Source organism: Monodelphis domestica, chromosome 2 (assembly GCF_027887165.1).
Source record: "Monodelphis domestica isolate mMonDom1 chromosome 2, mMonDom1.pri, whole genome shotgun sequence".
NCBI classification, from domain to species: domain Eukaryota; kingdom Metazoa; phylum Chordata; class Mammalia; order Didelphimorphia; family Didelphidae; genus Monodelphis; species Monodelphis domestica.
Window position 1 is genome coordinate 123,398,612 of NC_077228.1, and position 14,674 is coordinate 123,413,285.

At 38.3% G+C, this 14,674-nt stretch overlaps 1 protein-coding gene across 1 annotated transcript in view; it reads left to right on the plus strand.

Moving 5' to 3' along the window:
* Window positions 1–383: 383 nt before the first annotated feature.
* Window positions 384–14,674, plus strand: part of KCTD3 (potassium channel tetramerization domain containing 3) — a 94,649-nt gene continuing 80,358 nt past the window's right edge. The window contains exon 1 of the mRNA XM_001367149.5: window positions 384–1,144. Coding sequence (XP_001367186.1) covers window positions 1,062–1,144 — 83 coding nt within the window. The 5' untranslated portion in view covers window positions 384–1,061. The remainder of the gene's footprint in view (window positions 1,145–14,674) is intronic.

A 14,674-nucleotide genomic window follows, 5' to 3' on the forward strand; every position in this document is an offset into this window, starting at 1 on the left:
GTCCTGATCAAAGACTTGTTCTTCCTAACTACTTTGGTGGTTCTGCGTTTCTTATTTTAGTCAAATTTTCATTAATTTTTTTTGGCCACACTTCTGACCAGATGGTATTTATTAATCAGTAAAAGTTGCCCGGAGATTTGGGAGTAGAGGTAATGTGCTCCTACATCGCTTTCAGTCTTTGGGAAATCTTGGTTCTGAGAGTCAAACAGTGATCTTCCTTCTATGTGTGCTTGGGAGGTCTTGATTATGAGAAACTGGTGTGTATGTTGTGTGTGTCAGATAGACAGACACAGACAGACTGATCTTGGTTGTGCGAATCAAACAGTGGTCGCGTGTATATGGGTGTGTGCACCCTCCCACCCCCTATCAAAAACACGCGCGCACACCCACAGAGGGATGGCGATAGGAGGAAAATAAGGAATCCTATCTGGATCCAGGCCTGTGGGGAGCACGTTCCCTCATCCTTCCTCCCAGTCCACTCCCTTAGCACAGCGCCATCACCGTCAGCCCGGGAAACTCTGCTCGGGCGGATCCTCGCTGCTGCGGCCCTCCCTTTCCCCCTCTACCCCCCCGCGCCCGCCCGCCCCTCTCCGTCTCCATCTCGGTCTCCGTGGCTGCAGCCAGCCTAGGGGCCGTGGCTGCGGTATTTTGTCCCGTGTGGTGACCCCTCCTCCCCAGCCGGCGGGCAGGAGGGCAGGCGGCGGCGACGCTTCTGTGGGAGGTAGAGGCGCCGCGGCCTGGGAGCGGCGGGGTGGCTAGAAGACAGCTGGAGGGGGCTGCCCAGGCCGCAGTGGCCTTGGAGTGGTTGGGGGACACTGGAGCCCCGTGGGAGGGCGTGAGCCCCACCGCCGTCCCCTCCTTTGGTTGCTGAGCAGGGGGGCAGGCTCTCAGCCTCTCCCCTCCCCCGCCTTCCGGCCACCATCGGCTCCGCCGCCGTCCCGCTGGCTCTCCAGCCGGCTCCCGCTCCTGTTCCCGCCCCGGGCCCGGCGGCCCTGGCTGGAGGAGGAGTCGGAGGAGGTGGAGAAGGGGGAGGACAACGCTCTCGGCCGGAGCCTCCGGAGATGGCCGGGGGAAACTGCGGTGGCTTAGCCTCGGCGGCGGCTGGCAGCGGCGAGATCATCCAGCTCAATGTTGGGGGAACCAGGTGAGCTGCAAGGAGGCGGGAGTGGAGTAGATCGGGGATTCTTACTCTTCCGCGGGGTTGTTCACAGGTGGGCGCTGGGAGCGGGGGAAGGGAGCAGCTGGGTCAGGTGGAAAATGGTGGGCAGTTGGACACCCCCAACTGGGGGGGCAAGCCCGGTGCTTTCCCCACCCCTTGGGGAAATGGACGTTGTGAGTACCGCCCAGTTCTGGAGCCAGATGTCTCCCCTGTATAAACCTAGTGGGGAAACCGGGAGCATCAAATTAGAGGGGACTTGGGGGAAATTGAAGAAGAGAAATATAGTTTAGTTGTGGGCATGCTGTTGCACCTGGAGGTCTAACTATTCCTTTTGACTGTTTTAAAACCAACTACCCCACTTTACTTCGAAAACGAACACGGCTTTCTTGAAGGCTTCCATCTCTTATGATGCAGAGTACTATAATTGTGCATTGTGTTACTTAAAATTATGTTTTAATTTCAACCTTGTTACTTATCAGTTTGAAGGAATTATATGAAGCTTTTAGAGCAGTATGGCAAGATAGTGTAATCTGAGGGGTTTGGTCATAAGAATATTTTGGTTGACTTTAGAGTGAAGAAAGAGGATGATAGTTTCCCTATCCTCCCTCAAGTCCCTCCAGGTACCTTAACCCCACAACCCACCTTTTACTATGCCTTTTTTCTAACTTGTTGAAGGGGAGGGAGGGGGATGTATATGAAAAGGACTTTAATTTTTGTTCAATGCTGTTTTATGTTTTATGAGTCACTTTTCTCAAAAAGAGTTTGCCAGGTCTCTGTGAGGAAGAGGATAATTAAGTTAATGAAGCGTGGTTGGAGCCAAATAACTAAAGCTTCAATATGCTTCAATCCGAGATAAGTTTCAAAGCCTGAGAAGTCTCTCTTGAATCATATTAGAACATACTTTGAAATACAATAAAATTTTGGCCAGGATGATTAAAAACCCCCAACAAATTTATGGTTTTAATCCCCAAGTTTTTCAGAGCTTCGAATTAACAGGGTATGTCATAATGGAGAGAACACTTGACTTTTAGTCAAAAACAGCTAGATTCAGATTCCTGTCTAAACACGTTATTAGCTGTGTGATCCTGGGCAAGTCACATGCTCTGTGCCTCATTTTCCTTATTTGTAAAAAAAAAAAAAGCCACCGCAGGTTGGACTCCAAAGACCATAGGACCTTGCCAGTAAACATTTGTGGCTGCCCAAATGATAAATGATCTTGGCATTGTTAAAATATATTTTATTTAAGTGAGAACTGTGCAGGCCTCAAAACTATAGTTATAAGAACTAGGCAAAGAATAAATATTATTTCTTGTGTTACAGAGCACTCTATTGGATCCTGTGTGAGCTGCAAAGTTTAGGAAGAAGTTCTTAACTTTATGAATCTTATAGTCTAGTAACAGGATGTTGATGATATTGGTTAGTCAGAATACTATATATTATTGCTTTTCCTTTTAATTTTTTAGAAAAATTTATATTTATTTTTATCCTAGCTTTTTTAGTTTCTAGGCATTAGTGAATATAGAATTCCAATTAAATTATTAAATGGTTTGTGAAGGCAGCTTCCATGGAGATTAAAAATTTTTCTCATTTGGGAGTTTTATCAGTGTTTTGTCTTATGGCTTTGCATACATATTTTGACAGAAATATAAGTTATAGAATTACATATGTGAACAAGAGCCTATGAGAAAGTTGAAGTTTGTTAGTCTTGATGGAAAAATGAATAAAATTTGTTCTGCCTTTGTAATATTAAACTTATTTTAATTTCTTGCATAGCTGTTAGGATGAAAATGTTTAATAAAATAAGCAGTAATGTCTACATAAAGTATCCTATTGTAGAAATATAATTATATGTATAGAAGTATATGTAGAAATACAATTACATATAATTATATAATATAGAAATATTTTAGAGCTATTTAGGACATTTTTTAAAACACAAATTTGCATAGTCACAAAGATGGAACTGGATTTAAATCCTGCCTCTTACACTATCTCTGTGACTTTGGGCAAGTCTCACCTCCTTGGGCTTTGGTTTCCTCATCTATGATAAGTTGATCATCATACATGATTGTTAATATTTTGCTAGATATTCAGTCTAATGCCCTCTAACTGTAGGTTTTTCCTAAGATGCTATCTTAGGCCCTCTTTAATTCTACCTCTACTCTTTCACTTTAGTGATCTCCAAAGCATCCCTGAATTCAATTATCTCCATGCTGCTGATTCTCAAATCTACTTATCATACCTAGCCTCTCATTTCAAATCTTTAATTGCCTAATGGGCATCTGGAACGCCATGCCATATGAATATCTGAAACTTAGCATGTCCAAAAGAACTCATCTTTCTCTTCATGCTTCCCCCACTTTCCAACTTTCCTATTACTGTCAAGATCACTATCATCCTCTCAATCACCTAGGGCATCATTCACACTTCCTTTCACCTCTCCAGTCCAATAGTTGCCAAGGCTTGCCATTTCTATCTTTGTAACATCTTTCTCATACACCCTCTTCTCTTTTAGTGAAAGTCCTCATCATCTCATGCCTCAACTCTTGAAATAGCTTTTTTATTGGTCTCCCTTGTCTCTTCTCACTCTATTCCATCCTTCTATTCAGCTAAATGTTCTTTCTTCAGGTCTGACCCTGTCACCCCTCACCCCATTCACTAAACTTCAGTGGCTCTCTTTCACCTACAGAATCAAATATAAAATTATCTTTTTCTCATTCAAAGCCTTTCATAACCTGCCTCCCTCCTACTTTTCAAATTTTTTTCTAAAATGGAACATTTTACATTTTTCCCTTGACCCCTATACCCTCCACTCATACTCAGTGAACCCCTAACAGGATAGTATAACTGAACTCTTGGCATTTACTTTTATTTAAAAAATATTTAGTTTTAATAATTTTCATCTTCCTATCTCTCCAAATGAGATCAGAACTATGAAAACCATTACAAATATGTATGATAAAATAAACTTCTCATTCTGTATTTTGAGTCTATTAGGTGAATAGTATGCATAATCATTTTTTAAAGAATTGATTTTATTTTTAAGTATTTTGTTTACTCTAGGCATTTTCATTAATTGTTCCCTAAGTATGAAATATTTTACCTCCTCATTTTGGTCTCCTGGTTTTCCTGTACCAGTTAAAAATCTTGCCTTCCACAAGAAACCTTTTTCAGCCCCCTTAATTCTAGTGTCTTCCCTCTAAAGACTGTTCAATTTATACTAGATATAGGTTACTGATACATAGTTCACATATTGTCTCCTCCATTAAACTGAATGCCTTTGTTTTCCCAGTACTTAGCATAGTTGCCTGTTGCATAGTAGATACTCAATAAATGCTTTTTGACTAAGTATAGATTATAACAAACATACCTACTATGCAGGGCTGTTATGGGGCTTTTATGAGATAGTTTTATTATTAGGCAAAAATTAGAACATTTTTGTACACATTTTTAGAAATTGAAAAAATGTATTGCTGTAAAGTTTTCTCCAGTATTCTGCATTGGTTTGACTAAAAACTAAGAATTTCCCCCCTTCTCTGTCCTGTGAATATTTTAAGTTTTTAATGATATATAAGGCTGGTGTTTATGATTTCACTCCATTTGATAAATTATTTGATTTACATTCCAATAATATAATTTTGAACATTAGTAGTTTGAATTGTGGGGAAGCAGCTTAAGTTTAGTATGTCAAAGAGAATCAAGTCAGGTGGCAAAGTGGATAGAATCCTGGACTTGAAGTTTAGGAAAACTTGACTACCTCAAACACATATCAACTGTATGTAACCCTAAGAAAGTCTTAGTCTCTCTGCACCTCAGTAAAAGGAGGCTAACAGCATTTCATCTCATAGGGTTGTTCTGAGGATCAAATAAGATAAACACATAGAGAGAGCTTTGTAAATGTTAAGAAGCAATATAAATGCTAGTTACTATTACTTCTTTTTAATTCTTTAGCCATTATAATTTAGAATTAGAATTTTAATTTCATTTGAAAATATTTCCTGGAGGTTGAATAAATATTGAATTAGTCTGGCTATCTGTATTTTTCTTATGCTTTATGTGATGATTTATAAAATATGGAAGGAACATTGAATGATAGTAAAAGACTGGTTCTAATTTCAGCACTTCAGTAGCCAGCTGACTGACCTTGTCTTTAGGTCTTACTCTCTCTAAAATGAAAGGGGTTGTGGAAAAGGATTTTCAAGATTCCTTCTAGTTCTTTGATTCTGTGTATACTTTGGGGTGAATGCAGGTGGGTGGGGTTTGAGGGTAGGGATGACTACTATGACTCATTTGTATTTCTGAGAAAATGTTTTCTTAATTTACTGACACCATCCTCTTTATAAAACTTTACATTTAAAGGGCTTTCCTAGTATTATTTCATTTGGTTCTTATAAAAAGCTCTATGATAAAGGTAGGACAGATATTTTAATTCCCATTTTATAGATAAGGAAACAGATTCAGTAATTGATTAACATAGTCATTCAATAAATACTTATCATATGCAAACTATGAGTTAGGTGATAGTGATAGACAAAAATGTAGCACTCCCTGCCCTTAAGTTGCTTATATTCTGTTGGGTGGGTTGGGGGAAACAACATAAAAATGCAAGGTCATTTTTGGAAGGAGGAACTAACATTTAGGGAGTATCTGGAAATGCTTCACAAAGTTATACCATATTTGAGCTGAGCTTTGAAGGAAATTTGGGATTCTGAGAGTGAGGACATGGATTTCAAGGATGAGGGGCAAAGGGCCTGTCCAAATGTACAGAGATGGAAACTAGCATGATGTATGTTTGGTACAGTAAAAAAAAACAAAAACAAAAAAAACCCAACAGTTTAGCTAAATTGCAGGAGTAAAGAGGAGTAAATGTAAGCTTGCAAAAGTAGGTTCTAGCCAGGTTATAAAAGGCTTTAGATACCAAATGGATAATGGATCTTAGATCTGTAAAATGGGGGTGGTAACACATCTATTTCACAGAGGGTTGTTGTGAGTTAAAGGTTTTTTAGACTTTAAAATTAGTAATTACTGTGACTTAAGTCAAAGAACTTAGATTCAAACCTTCATGTAGAAATAGTTTCTACTGATTTTTGGCTTTAATTTAGAAATTTACTATTATAAAGAAGTTTAAAAATATTCATTTTCTGATATTTATCAGTGTTAAGCTAAACTAGTAGATTGAAAGAAAATAAATCTTTAAACTTTTACATGGCCAACTGTGAATCATGATTTCTGTTGTTTAAAAATTACATAGCAACATTGATGGTTTAAGCAAATATTTATTGAGTGTTTACCTTGTGCAAGAGATCATCAGAGCCATAAAGAGGAATGTGGTGGAGGCTGTTTTCCCATAGAGCTTCTATTCTAGTAGAAAACACATAATTTCATTCCATGAAGCCTTTTCTGATTGTCCCCCTAGCCACAAGATTAACTATCATAAGTAGATGTCAGATTACATTTAGAGAGATTAAAAAAAAGCAGTAGTAATTGACTGAAAAAAAAAAGATTCCTTTTGACTGGAAGCTTCATATGTTATGTGGCATGTGGACTGGAATTTCAAGGATGGAGAGGAATTTTACTTGCAGAGATGGAAATAAGAATATTCCAGGCAGAGGGAATAGCATGAGCAAAAAAATTCTGATTTTTGCTCTCTAGTGAGTATTCCAGCCACTAGGTGAAATTGTAGTGACATCTTTACCACATGTGATTTCAAACTAACATAGTTTAACAAATATTCCATAGAGGATCCATCCAGTTTATGGGAGATCTGCTTATATTTTAATGTTTTTCAATTATCATGGCTTGGAAATTGAGTATTTGGTATTGTAACTTCTATTAAAAATTATATTTTTGTGGATCTTTTGTTATGTCCAAACAATGGCAGGTTACAGTTTTGTTTGTGGAAATGCCCCAATTTCAGTATATTTTTTGTTGAATTCTCAACATGAGAATATTTTGGGAAGGATTTGTATTTGACATGAGGGGACTTTTCATGTTTATGGCAAGTTTCTGATCTATAATACCAAATTTATTAGGTACTAAATTTCAAATCTGCAAATGATATATGGCACAGTTTCTACTACTTTGGTGAAAATAATCTTCAGTAATGTTTAAGTAGGAGCTTTTCCACTTTTTGGTGGGCAGACTATGGCAGGCCTTTATCCTCCATCTTTAATAATATACATCTCAATGCAGTTTAGAAATTATTTTAAAAATATTTAGATTGTTGGCTATTCAGTCACATTCTTGACTCATTTTGAGCTTATAGTCCAATACAACCCACCATAACTGCTGCATAAGAATGGTTGAGTAATAATGTCTTCTCCATCTAGTATTTATGAAGTAGATTTTTTGAAACAAAATTTAAGTCTATGTTATTTCAAAATTTATATGCCATAGGGAGTAGTTTCAGAGAAAGAATAGCAACTACCACTCCTAAAAATTCATAGAAGATAAAAACTAGGAGAGGATCCTGAAGGTCTCATGTTTGTATTACAAATGTCCAAACAGGCCACAAACAAAATGAACTAAGGGTCCTAACAAAGGAAGGGACTTGATGGGATAAAATGCATGATTGGAACCTGGTTCTGGATGTGTATACTTTATTCAAAAGAAACAAGATGAGGGTTGGGATAGTAGTGGTGCAAATATATAATCCCTGAAGAGATTTGAGACACTCAGACATCTTGAGTCCAGAGTTTTGAGCTGCTGTAGGGATTAGCAGACAATGTCCTTATTAAATGCAGCATTAATATAGTAAGCCTTAGGAAATGATGGGGGTTGTCAGAAAATGGATAGATTTGAGCTCAGGTACTGATCAATAATGAGATTAAGTCCATGGGTAGCCACTGCTCTTCCTTTCTGGCTTAGATAGGAAGACCTGATCTACAAGAACAACACAAAAAAAGAAAGAAAAAGGTGGGATGATGGACAGTATTTGGTGGAGGTCAAAGAAGACCAGCATGAGAGAAATTTTTGTCAGTATAGATGACCTGAAGGAGAGTTTGGGAAAATGATCACAATTCTGGCTAATGATTTCATGGTATGATATAGTAGTAATGGAAGACTTTGGTTATTTGGACATTTGCTATTCAGTCAATAAACATTTATTAAGTATCCCACTATGTGTCAAGTATTGTGCCTTATGTTCCACACATTATATTTAGTATAAACCTGCCTATTTGTACTTCCCTCTGAACTTTCTTTTCTGTGCATTTTATAAATATTACAATAGTCTTCTCTTTTTTGGCATCACTATTGCTACTTCTTACATCCACTGACACATCCCCCCTAGTAACAGAATAAGAAATGAAGAGGTTAGTCTTCTAGACTCAGAGTTCTAAAGTCTTTCTGTTAAGGTGTTAAGAAACACCCAGTTCAGGGGGCAGCTGGGTATCTCAGTGGATTGAGAGTCAGGCCTAGAGACAGGAGGTTCTAGGTTCAAATCTGGCCTCAGACACTTCCCAGCTGTGTGACCCTGGGCAAGTCACTTGACCCCCATTGCCTAGCCCTTACCCCTCTTCTGCCTTGGGAGTATTGACTCCAAGATGGAAGGTAAGAGTTTAAAAAAAGAGAGAGAGAGAGAAGAAACACCCAGCTCAGGATGCATGGTTGAGTTATGGGGGTATATGAGTCAATTATCAAAAGAATAAACAAAAAACAAAAACATGAGAAAAAAAATAATGGAAGAAAAATTGACTTTTTTTTTGGAGATAGAAGAATTCGGAATCAGAATCAAAATATCAAAAATCTATGTATACAAAATTTTGAGTAAGCAAGAATAAATTCATAATAGGCCCTTGCCTTAGGGTCCAATAAATTTCTAACAGACCCTAATTGTATTAGGGTCCAATTAAAGTAATTTCTATTGCACAATTGTGTAGGACAGAATGCAATAATATTTCACGTATCCATTTGTAGCCAAGACTACAGGAAGTTGCTATACTATGAGAGAGAAAAAGATTAGATTTTTGTGTGATATAGGGAAGTGTCATTCCCTGGTCGAATTTTTTGTCATTTTCAGGGATAGGAGGAGCCAGGATGTTAGCCAAACTTCGAAACTTGTCTGTGAGTATTTCACAAAGAGTGTGGATACAAGGAAGTCATATGTCTTAACATATGTCAAGTGTCGCAACATCAAGTCTCACACTAAGTTCAAGTCCTTTTGTAATGACTTAGAATTGCATCAATCCTACCTGGATTGGTTTCTTTCTTTTTGAACTTTGTGCTGTGAATTTTATTCCACCCTAATCAGACCATTCTTTAGAAGATCTGATTTAGCTATTTCCTGATCAATAACAATGGAGATACTTGGAATAACAGAATCAGGTCTTGGAAACTCCACATTCTCCACCCTACTCAGTTTAACAAGATTTTGAAAGGTCTGCATCAAACTCAAGATTTAATTATCTGAGGAGATGGCCTTCAACAGACATGTGCAAAAAAAAGGACAGCCCAGAGTAAGTCCTCATTGGTACAGATGAGACACAGAAAAGTGATGCAAAAACGTCCATATAAGACACGTCGGTTTCTACCTCTTTCTTTTTTCCCTGGAGAAACGACTCTGACTGGCAGCGTGCTAAGCATTCCAACATCTTGGAGTGTTGGGTGGCAAATTTTGCCCTGGAGCTGATTTCAGGTTCAGGCATCTGTAAAAAATAGACTCGAATACAGGACTACAATCCCCACAAGCCTTTGCTCCACTTCCCCAAAATGCTTTGTAATCTCATGGAAATGCTCAGGTAGGCCAAGATCGAGAAGGTATTTAACTTGGTGGCAAAGGTTTTTGGGGGGCCTTTTGGACTTCCGTTTTGGAGCAGACATGGCTCTTTCCATAATGTAGGTGAGGTCTTGTCTAGGCCTCTGGCCTAGGCACGTTTTCCTTATCCTGTATTTTCTTTAATCCTTAATAAACCTCTAAAAAATAAAATACTCCTTGCAGAGAGAAACTAATTTCTACCTGCCATAGTCTCTCCCCAGTCTCCCCTAAATTTTAACTGTTACAGATGGCGACCACTAGATTGGATGAGAACTTCTCAAATTTTTTAGCCTAGATAATGATTTTTTTAAAGCCACATTTCTCCAAGATGCTCTTTAGAAAACCATCTTGATCAGCTCCTGCCTGCAGCCCTCTCTGGCTCCTGCTTCTGCTCCTGGCCTCTCACCTGGTGCCCTAGCTCCCTGCCCTGCTTGTCAGTGCTCCGGCTCCTGGTCCTACCTGTCTGCACTCCGGCTCCTGGTCCTACCTGTCTGCACTCCGGCTCCTGGTCCTACCTGTCTGTACTATGGCTCCTGGCCCTACCTGTCTGCACTCTGGCTCCTGGCCCTACCCACCCTGGCAGTCTGTCTCTCACCCATCTGGCCTTCTACCCAGACAGCTCATCACCCCAGCTCCAGACCCATGGGCGTGACCCCAGTTGGCTCATCACCCAGATCCTTGGAGCAGATAACTCAGGACTCATTTGGACCAGCTGGCAACAGTATTGGCCACGTGGGCGGAGGGGAGAGACAAGAGGGAAAGGAGAAAGGGTAATTTTCCCTTAGGTTAAGCCTCCACGTGGATGAGGGTATTGACCACAGGGGGTTCATAGCAGGGGAGAGGAGAAGAAACAGATTTTTCAAACAGAAACTTAATAGCAATGGGCTGTTTAAAAGGATACCTTTTTATTCTTCTGGTAATTTCATTGACTTCACCTGCCTGTCAGGGAGCAGATTCAGCCCAAAGATTCAACTTTGGGGAGGCAAATGGGTGGCTCAGTGAACTGATAGCCAGGCCTAAAAACATGTCCTGGGTTAAAATCTGGCCTCAGATACTTCCCAGCTATGGGGCCCTGAGCAGACCCCTTAACCCTCATTGCCTAGCCCTTACTACTCTGCCTTCGGACAATAGACATTTAAATGGATAAGAACCCAAGGAACTTAAAGACTGGAGAACTTTGAAGAGACTAAAGGCTATATTCTAAGTCATTTCAGACTCCAATGGTTTATAAAAAATCTCTGTATTTCTATTGCATTTCCTGATCTGTTTAAGATATAACTTTGTGATTTTAAGTTCGTATGTTACTGGATTCGATATTTTATGTTACACTGAAAGTTGATTCAATTTATTTTGAACGTACTGAGTTTTAAAATTCTGTTGTTTTTCCCCTATAACTGTGCTGAACAAATATTATTGTAATTAAGCCCATATTAAAAAAAAAAACAGCTTTTTTCTATTTTGCCGAGAATAGATGGACTTCAGAACTGGTTACAATTGTATAAAACCTTTGGAAAATTTAATGTACTAAATACCTCAAATGATTTTAAGGGTTTTTTAAATATGATTTTTGTAATTTTTTTTTAACAATCTCAGGTTATTTTTGCCTGCCCCTACCACGAGGTAAGGCCAATAGTAGCTGAAGTGAAATACATTTTATAAACCCCAACCTTCCCACATGTGAATGGAAGTTGGGCAGTTAATCTCAGGGCATTTGTATCCCTATAAGCCTCCAAGAAAAAGGAGCATCCCTTTATTTATACTCTTCAGCTCACTACTTTACTTGCCCCAGAATGATATATAGATTTCTTGATTATGTTCTAAACCCAAGATGAGTTTTACTTTGTTTAAAAATATGTTTATTACCAAGGCTGAAAGATTGCTACATTTGTAAAAACTTGTGACAAATATCCATCAATTCATAGGCTTTTAAATGTCATACAACTTATGTGAAATGTGAAAGTGTGTTTGTTTGCTATTGTAATTAATTGGGCTATTGAGAATTTTGGGGATATTGATACTACATATTTGTACTACTGTTCAATTCATTTGCCTTCTACTCACAGTGATCATGGCCAGATACAAAGAGGAAATGGATCTCATTTTTGGTGAGAAAGCCTTGTAATCTTTATTTTCTTAGCTGACACAGTATGTCAATGATTATAAGCTATATTTTGGAATTTTTAAAAGACTTTTATTATATTTTTCTTGCATGTGCAATATACCATTTGTTTTTTTATTTTTTTTCTCTTTTATATTTAAAGCACATGTCACCAACATTTAAGATTTTCTTTAACTTTTTTACTTTTCAGTAATACAAGTTTGAAATACATTTGTCAGAGCATGCCCAAAAAGCTTGTGACTATAAAACCGATGCCACTAATTATTTTAAAAATTATGGGACTTTGCTTAATGATTCTGTCTGATTCCAGGACAAGATATATACACAAGAGCCATTGCACAGAGCCAAAGAAAAGCCAATCTAGGATGGATTGATGCACTTCTAGGCCAATACAAAGGTCTTGAACCTAGTGTGAAGACTCGAGGTTACTGTGTTTATCATTGTTAGACATAGGCTTTCCTTGTGTCCACACTCACTCTGAAGATACTCACAGAGAGTATCCCCAAAACTTGGCTCCTACTTGGCTTCTATAATCTGGTCCCTTTCTTTTCTGCCTCTCATAGTGTGGCAACTTTCTGTAGTCCTGGCTACTGACTGGGTAAATGCATCATTGCTTAGATCATTTTAATTAGGCCCTGATTCAAGGACCTGCTATAGATTTATTTTTCTTTTACTTGGAATTTTTCACATAAGACTTTGATAAGTCTATATTTTCATCCAGAGTTTTTTTCCTTTTTTCTTTGGATTTTTCTGATGTCTTTTTAATATCTCTTACCAATTGGTTCATATAACTCATACCTCAGCCATGCATCCCTAAGTGATTCTGTATTTGTCAATCACCCTCTTAACGAGGGGAATGTAAAAAATATTATTTTAAATTGCAAAGTTTAAATTCCTTTTGAGAAGAATTTTAGGTAAAGAAGATGCTACCTCTCTGAACCCAGAAACTGAACTGTTGGAGAAGACATAATGAAGATGCCTCCAGATCACAAGTTGCACAAAATTGAACTTTGGGTGTGGTTGATTGAACATTTATTTGTATGTATACTTTCATGCCAAAGGGGACTTCCCCCTAACTAGCTTTCTGTCAATGCATACAGTAATTATTGGTTTTATTCTTTTGTTTCTCTTATCCTCAAATTATTGTAATCTTTAAATTGATTATGTTTTCATGATCCTTTGGGAAAAAAAATAATTTTTTTCAAACAATCAAAAGGGGGTATGGAAAAAATAGACTCGAATACAGGACTACAATTCCCACAAGCCTTTGCTCCACTTCCCCAAAATGCTTTGTAATCTCATGGAAATTCTCAGGTAGGCCAAGATCGAGAAGGTATTTAACCTGGTGGAAAAGGTTTTTGGGGCGCCTTTTGGACTTCTGTTTTGGAGCAGACATGGCTCTTTCCATAATGTAGATGAGGTCTTGTCTAGGCCTCTGGCCTAGGCACGTTTTCCTTATCCTATATTTTCTTTAATCCTTAATCCTTAATAAACCTCTAAAAAATAAAATACTCCTTGCAGAGAGAAACTAATTTCTACCTGCCATAGTCTCTCCCCAGTCTCCCCTAAATTTTAACTGTTACACATCTTAGCTAAGCCTCTTTGGAGGTCAGGCTGATTCTTTCCTCCTTCACACTCAAAACCTTACTTTCTAGATCTCCTATCTTCCTGCCTGGTACTAACCCTTTCCTTCCTCCTTCTTAAAATCTTCTCTACTATATCAATTAAATCATCATAAAATTTGGCAGCTGACTTGGCTATTTTATTATTTGGGATTTCCCTTGGCAACCACTTAAATTTAGATTTTTTTTCAGTCTCAACCATAATTTCACCCTTTACAGTGCTCTTTTTGGCACTATTCAGGTTAAGTCTGCTTCTTTTTTTATCCCATTTCCTAGAATCAGACAAAAACATTAATCACAGTCTCATAACATTTTATCAATAAATGGCAGGTTCCCAAAGTTTAAAGCTTTTGGGTATGCATTAATATTATAGCATGTGTGTATATATATATATTAAACTACATTACTGAAGAATAAAAAATTAATATTGATTGTATGTACCTTAAGTACAAGAAATGAGAAAAAGGGGAAAAATCAAATAATCTAATCAAAATAGAAGAAAAGCAATAATTAAAGTAAGGAAAAAATTCGGGAATTCAATGTGTTCCCAAAAAAACAGTATCCACTTGTCCATTATTACCTCCAATGCACGTGATAGGATACAGTCAATCAGTCTCAGTAGAAGATGCTCTCTTTACATGTGAGCAATGAATCCAAGAGTCCTTCTCTCCAATCTTTATAGATGTTGGAGTAGTTAACAATATTTGGAATGGCACTTCCCCAGAAGGCTGAGTTGCTCCAGTAAGCTGTAAGTTCTTTATATACACCTTGTCTTCTGGGTTCAGGTCATGAAGTGAAAAATCTAGTGGTCCATCTTGTACTGCAGCTCTGGAGTTATGGAGTTCATGCAGTTTGTGCTGTAATTCCTGTATATAGGAAGCGATAGTAGTGGCTCCCCGTAATAGTGATGTTTATGCAGGGGAGAAAGGCTTAACCTGTATAGGTGGATGTCCAAAAAGCATCTCAAATGGTGAGATGTGCAGGTCTCCTCTGGGCCTTCTTCTAAGCTAAAATAGGTC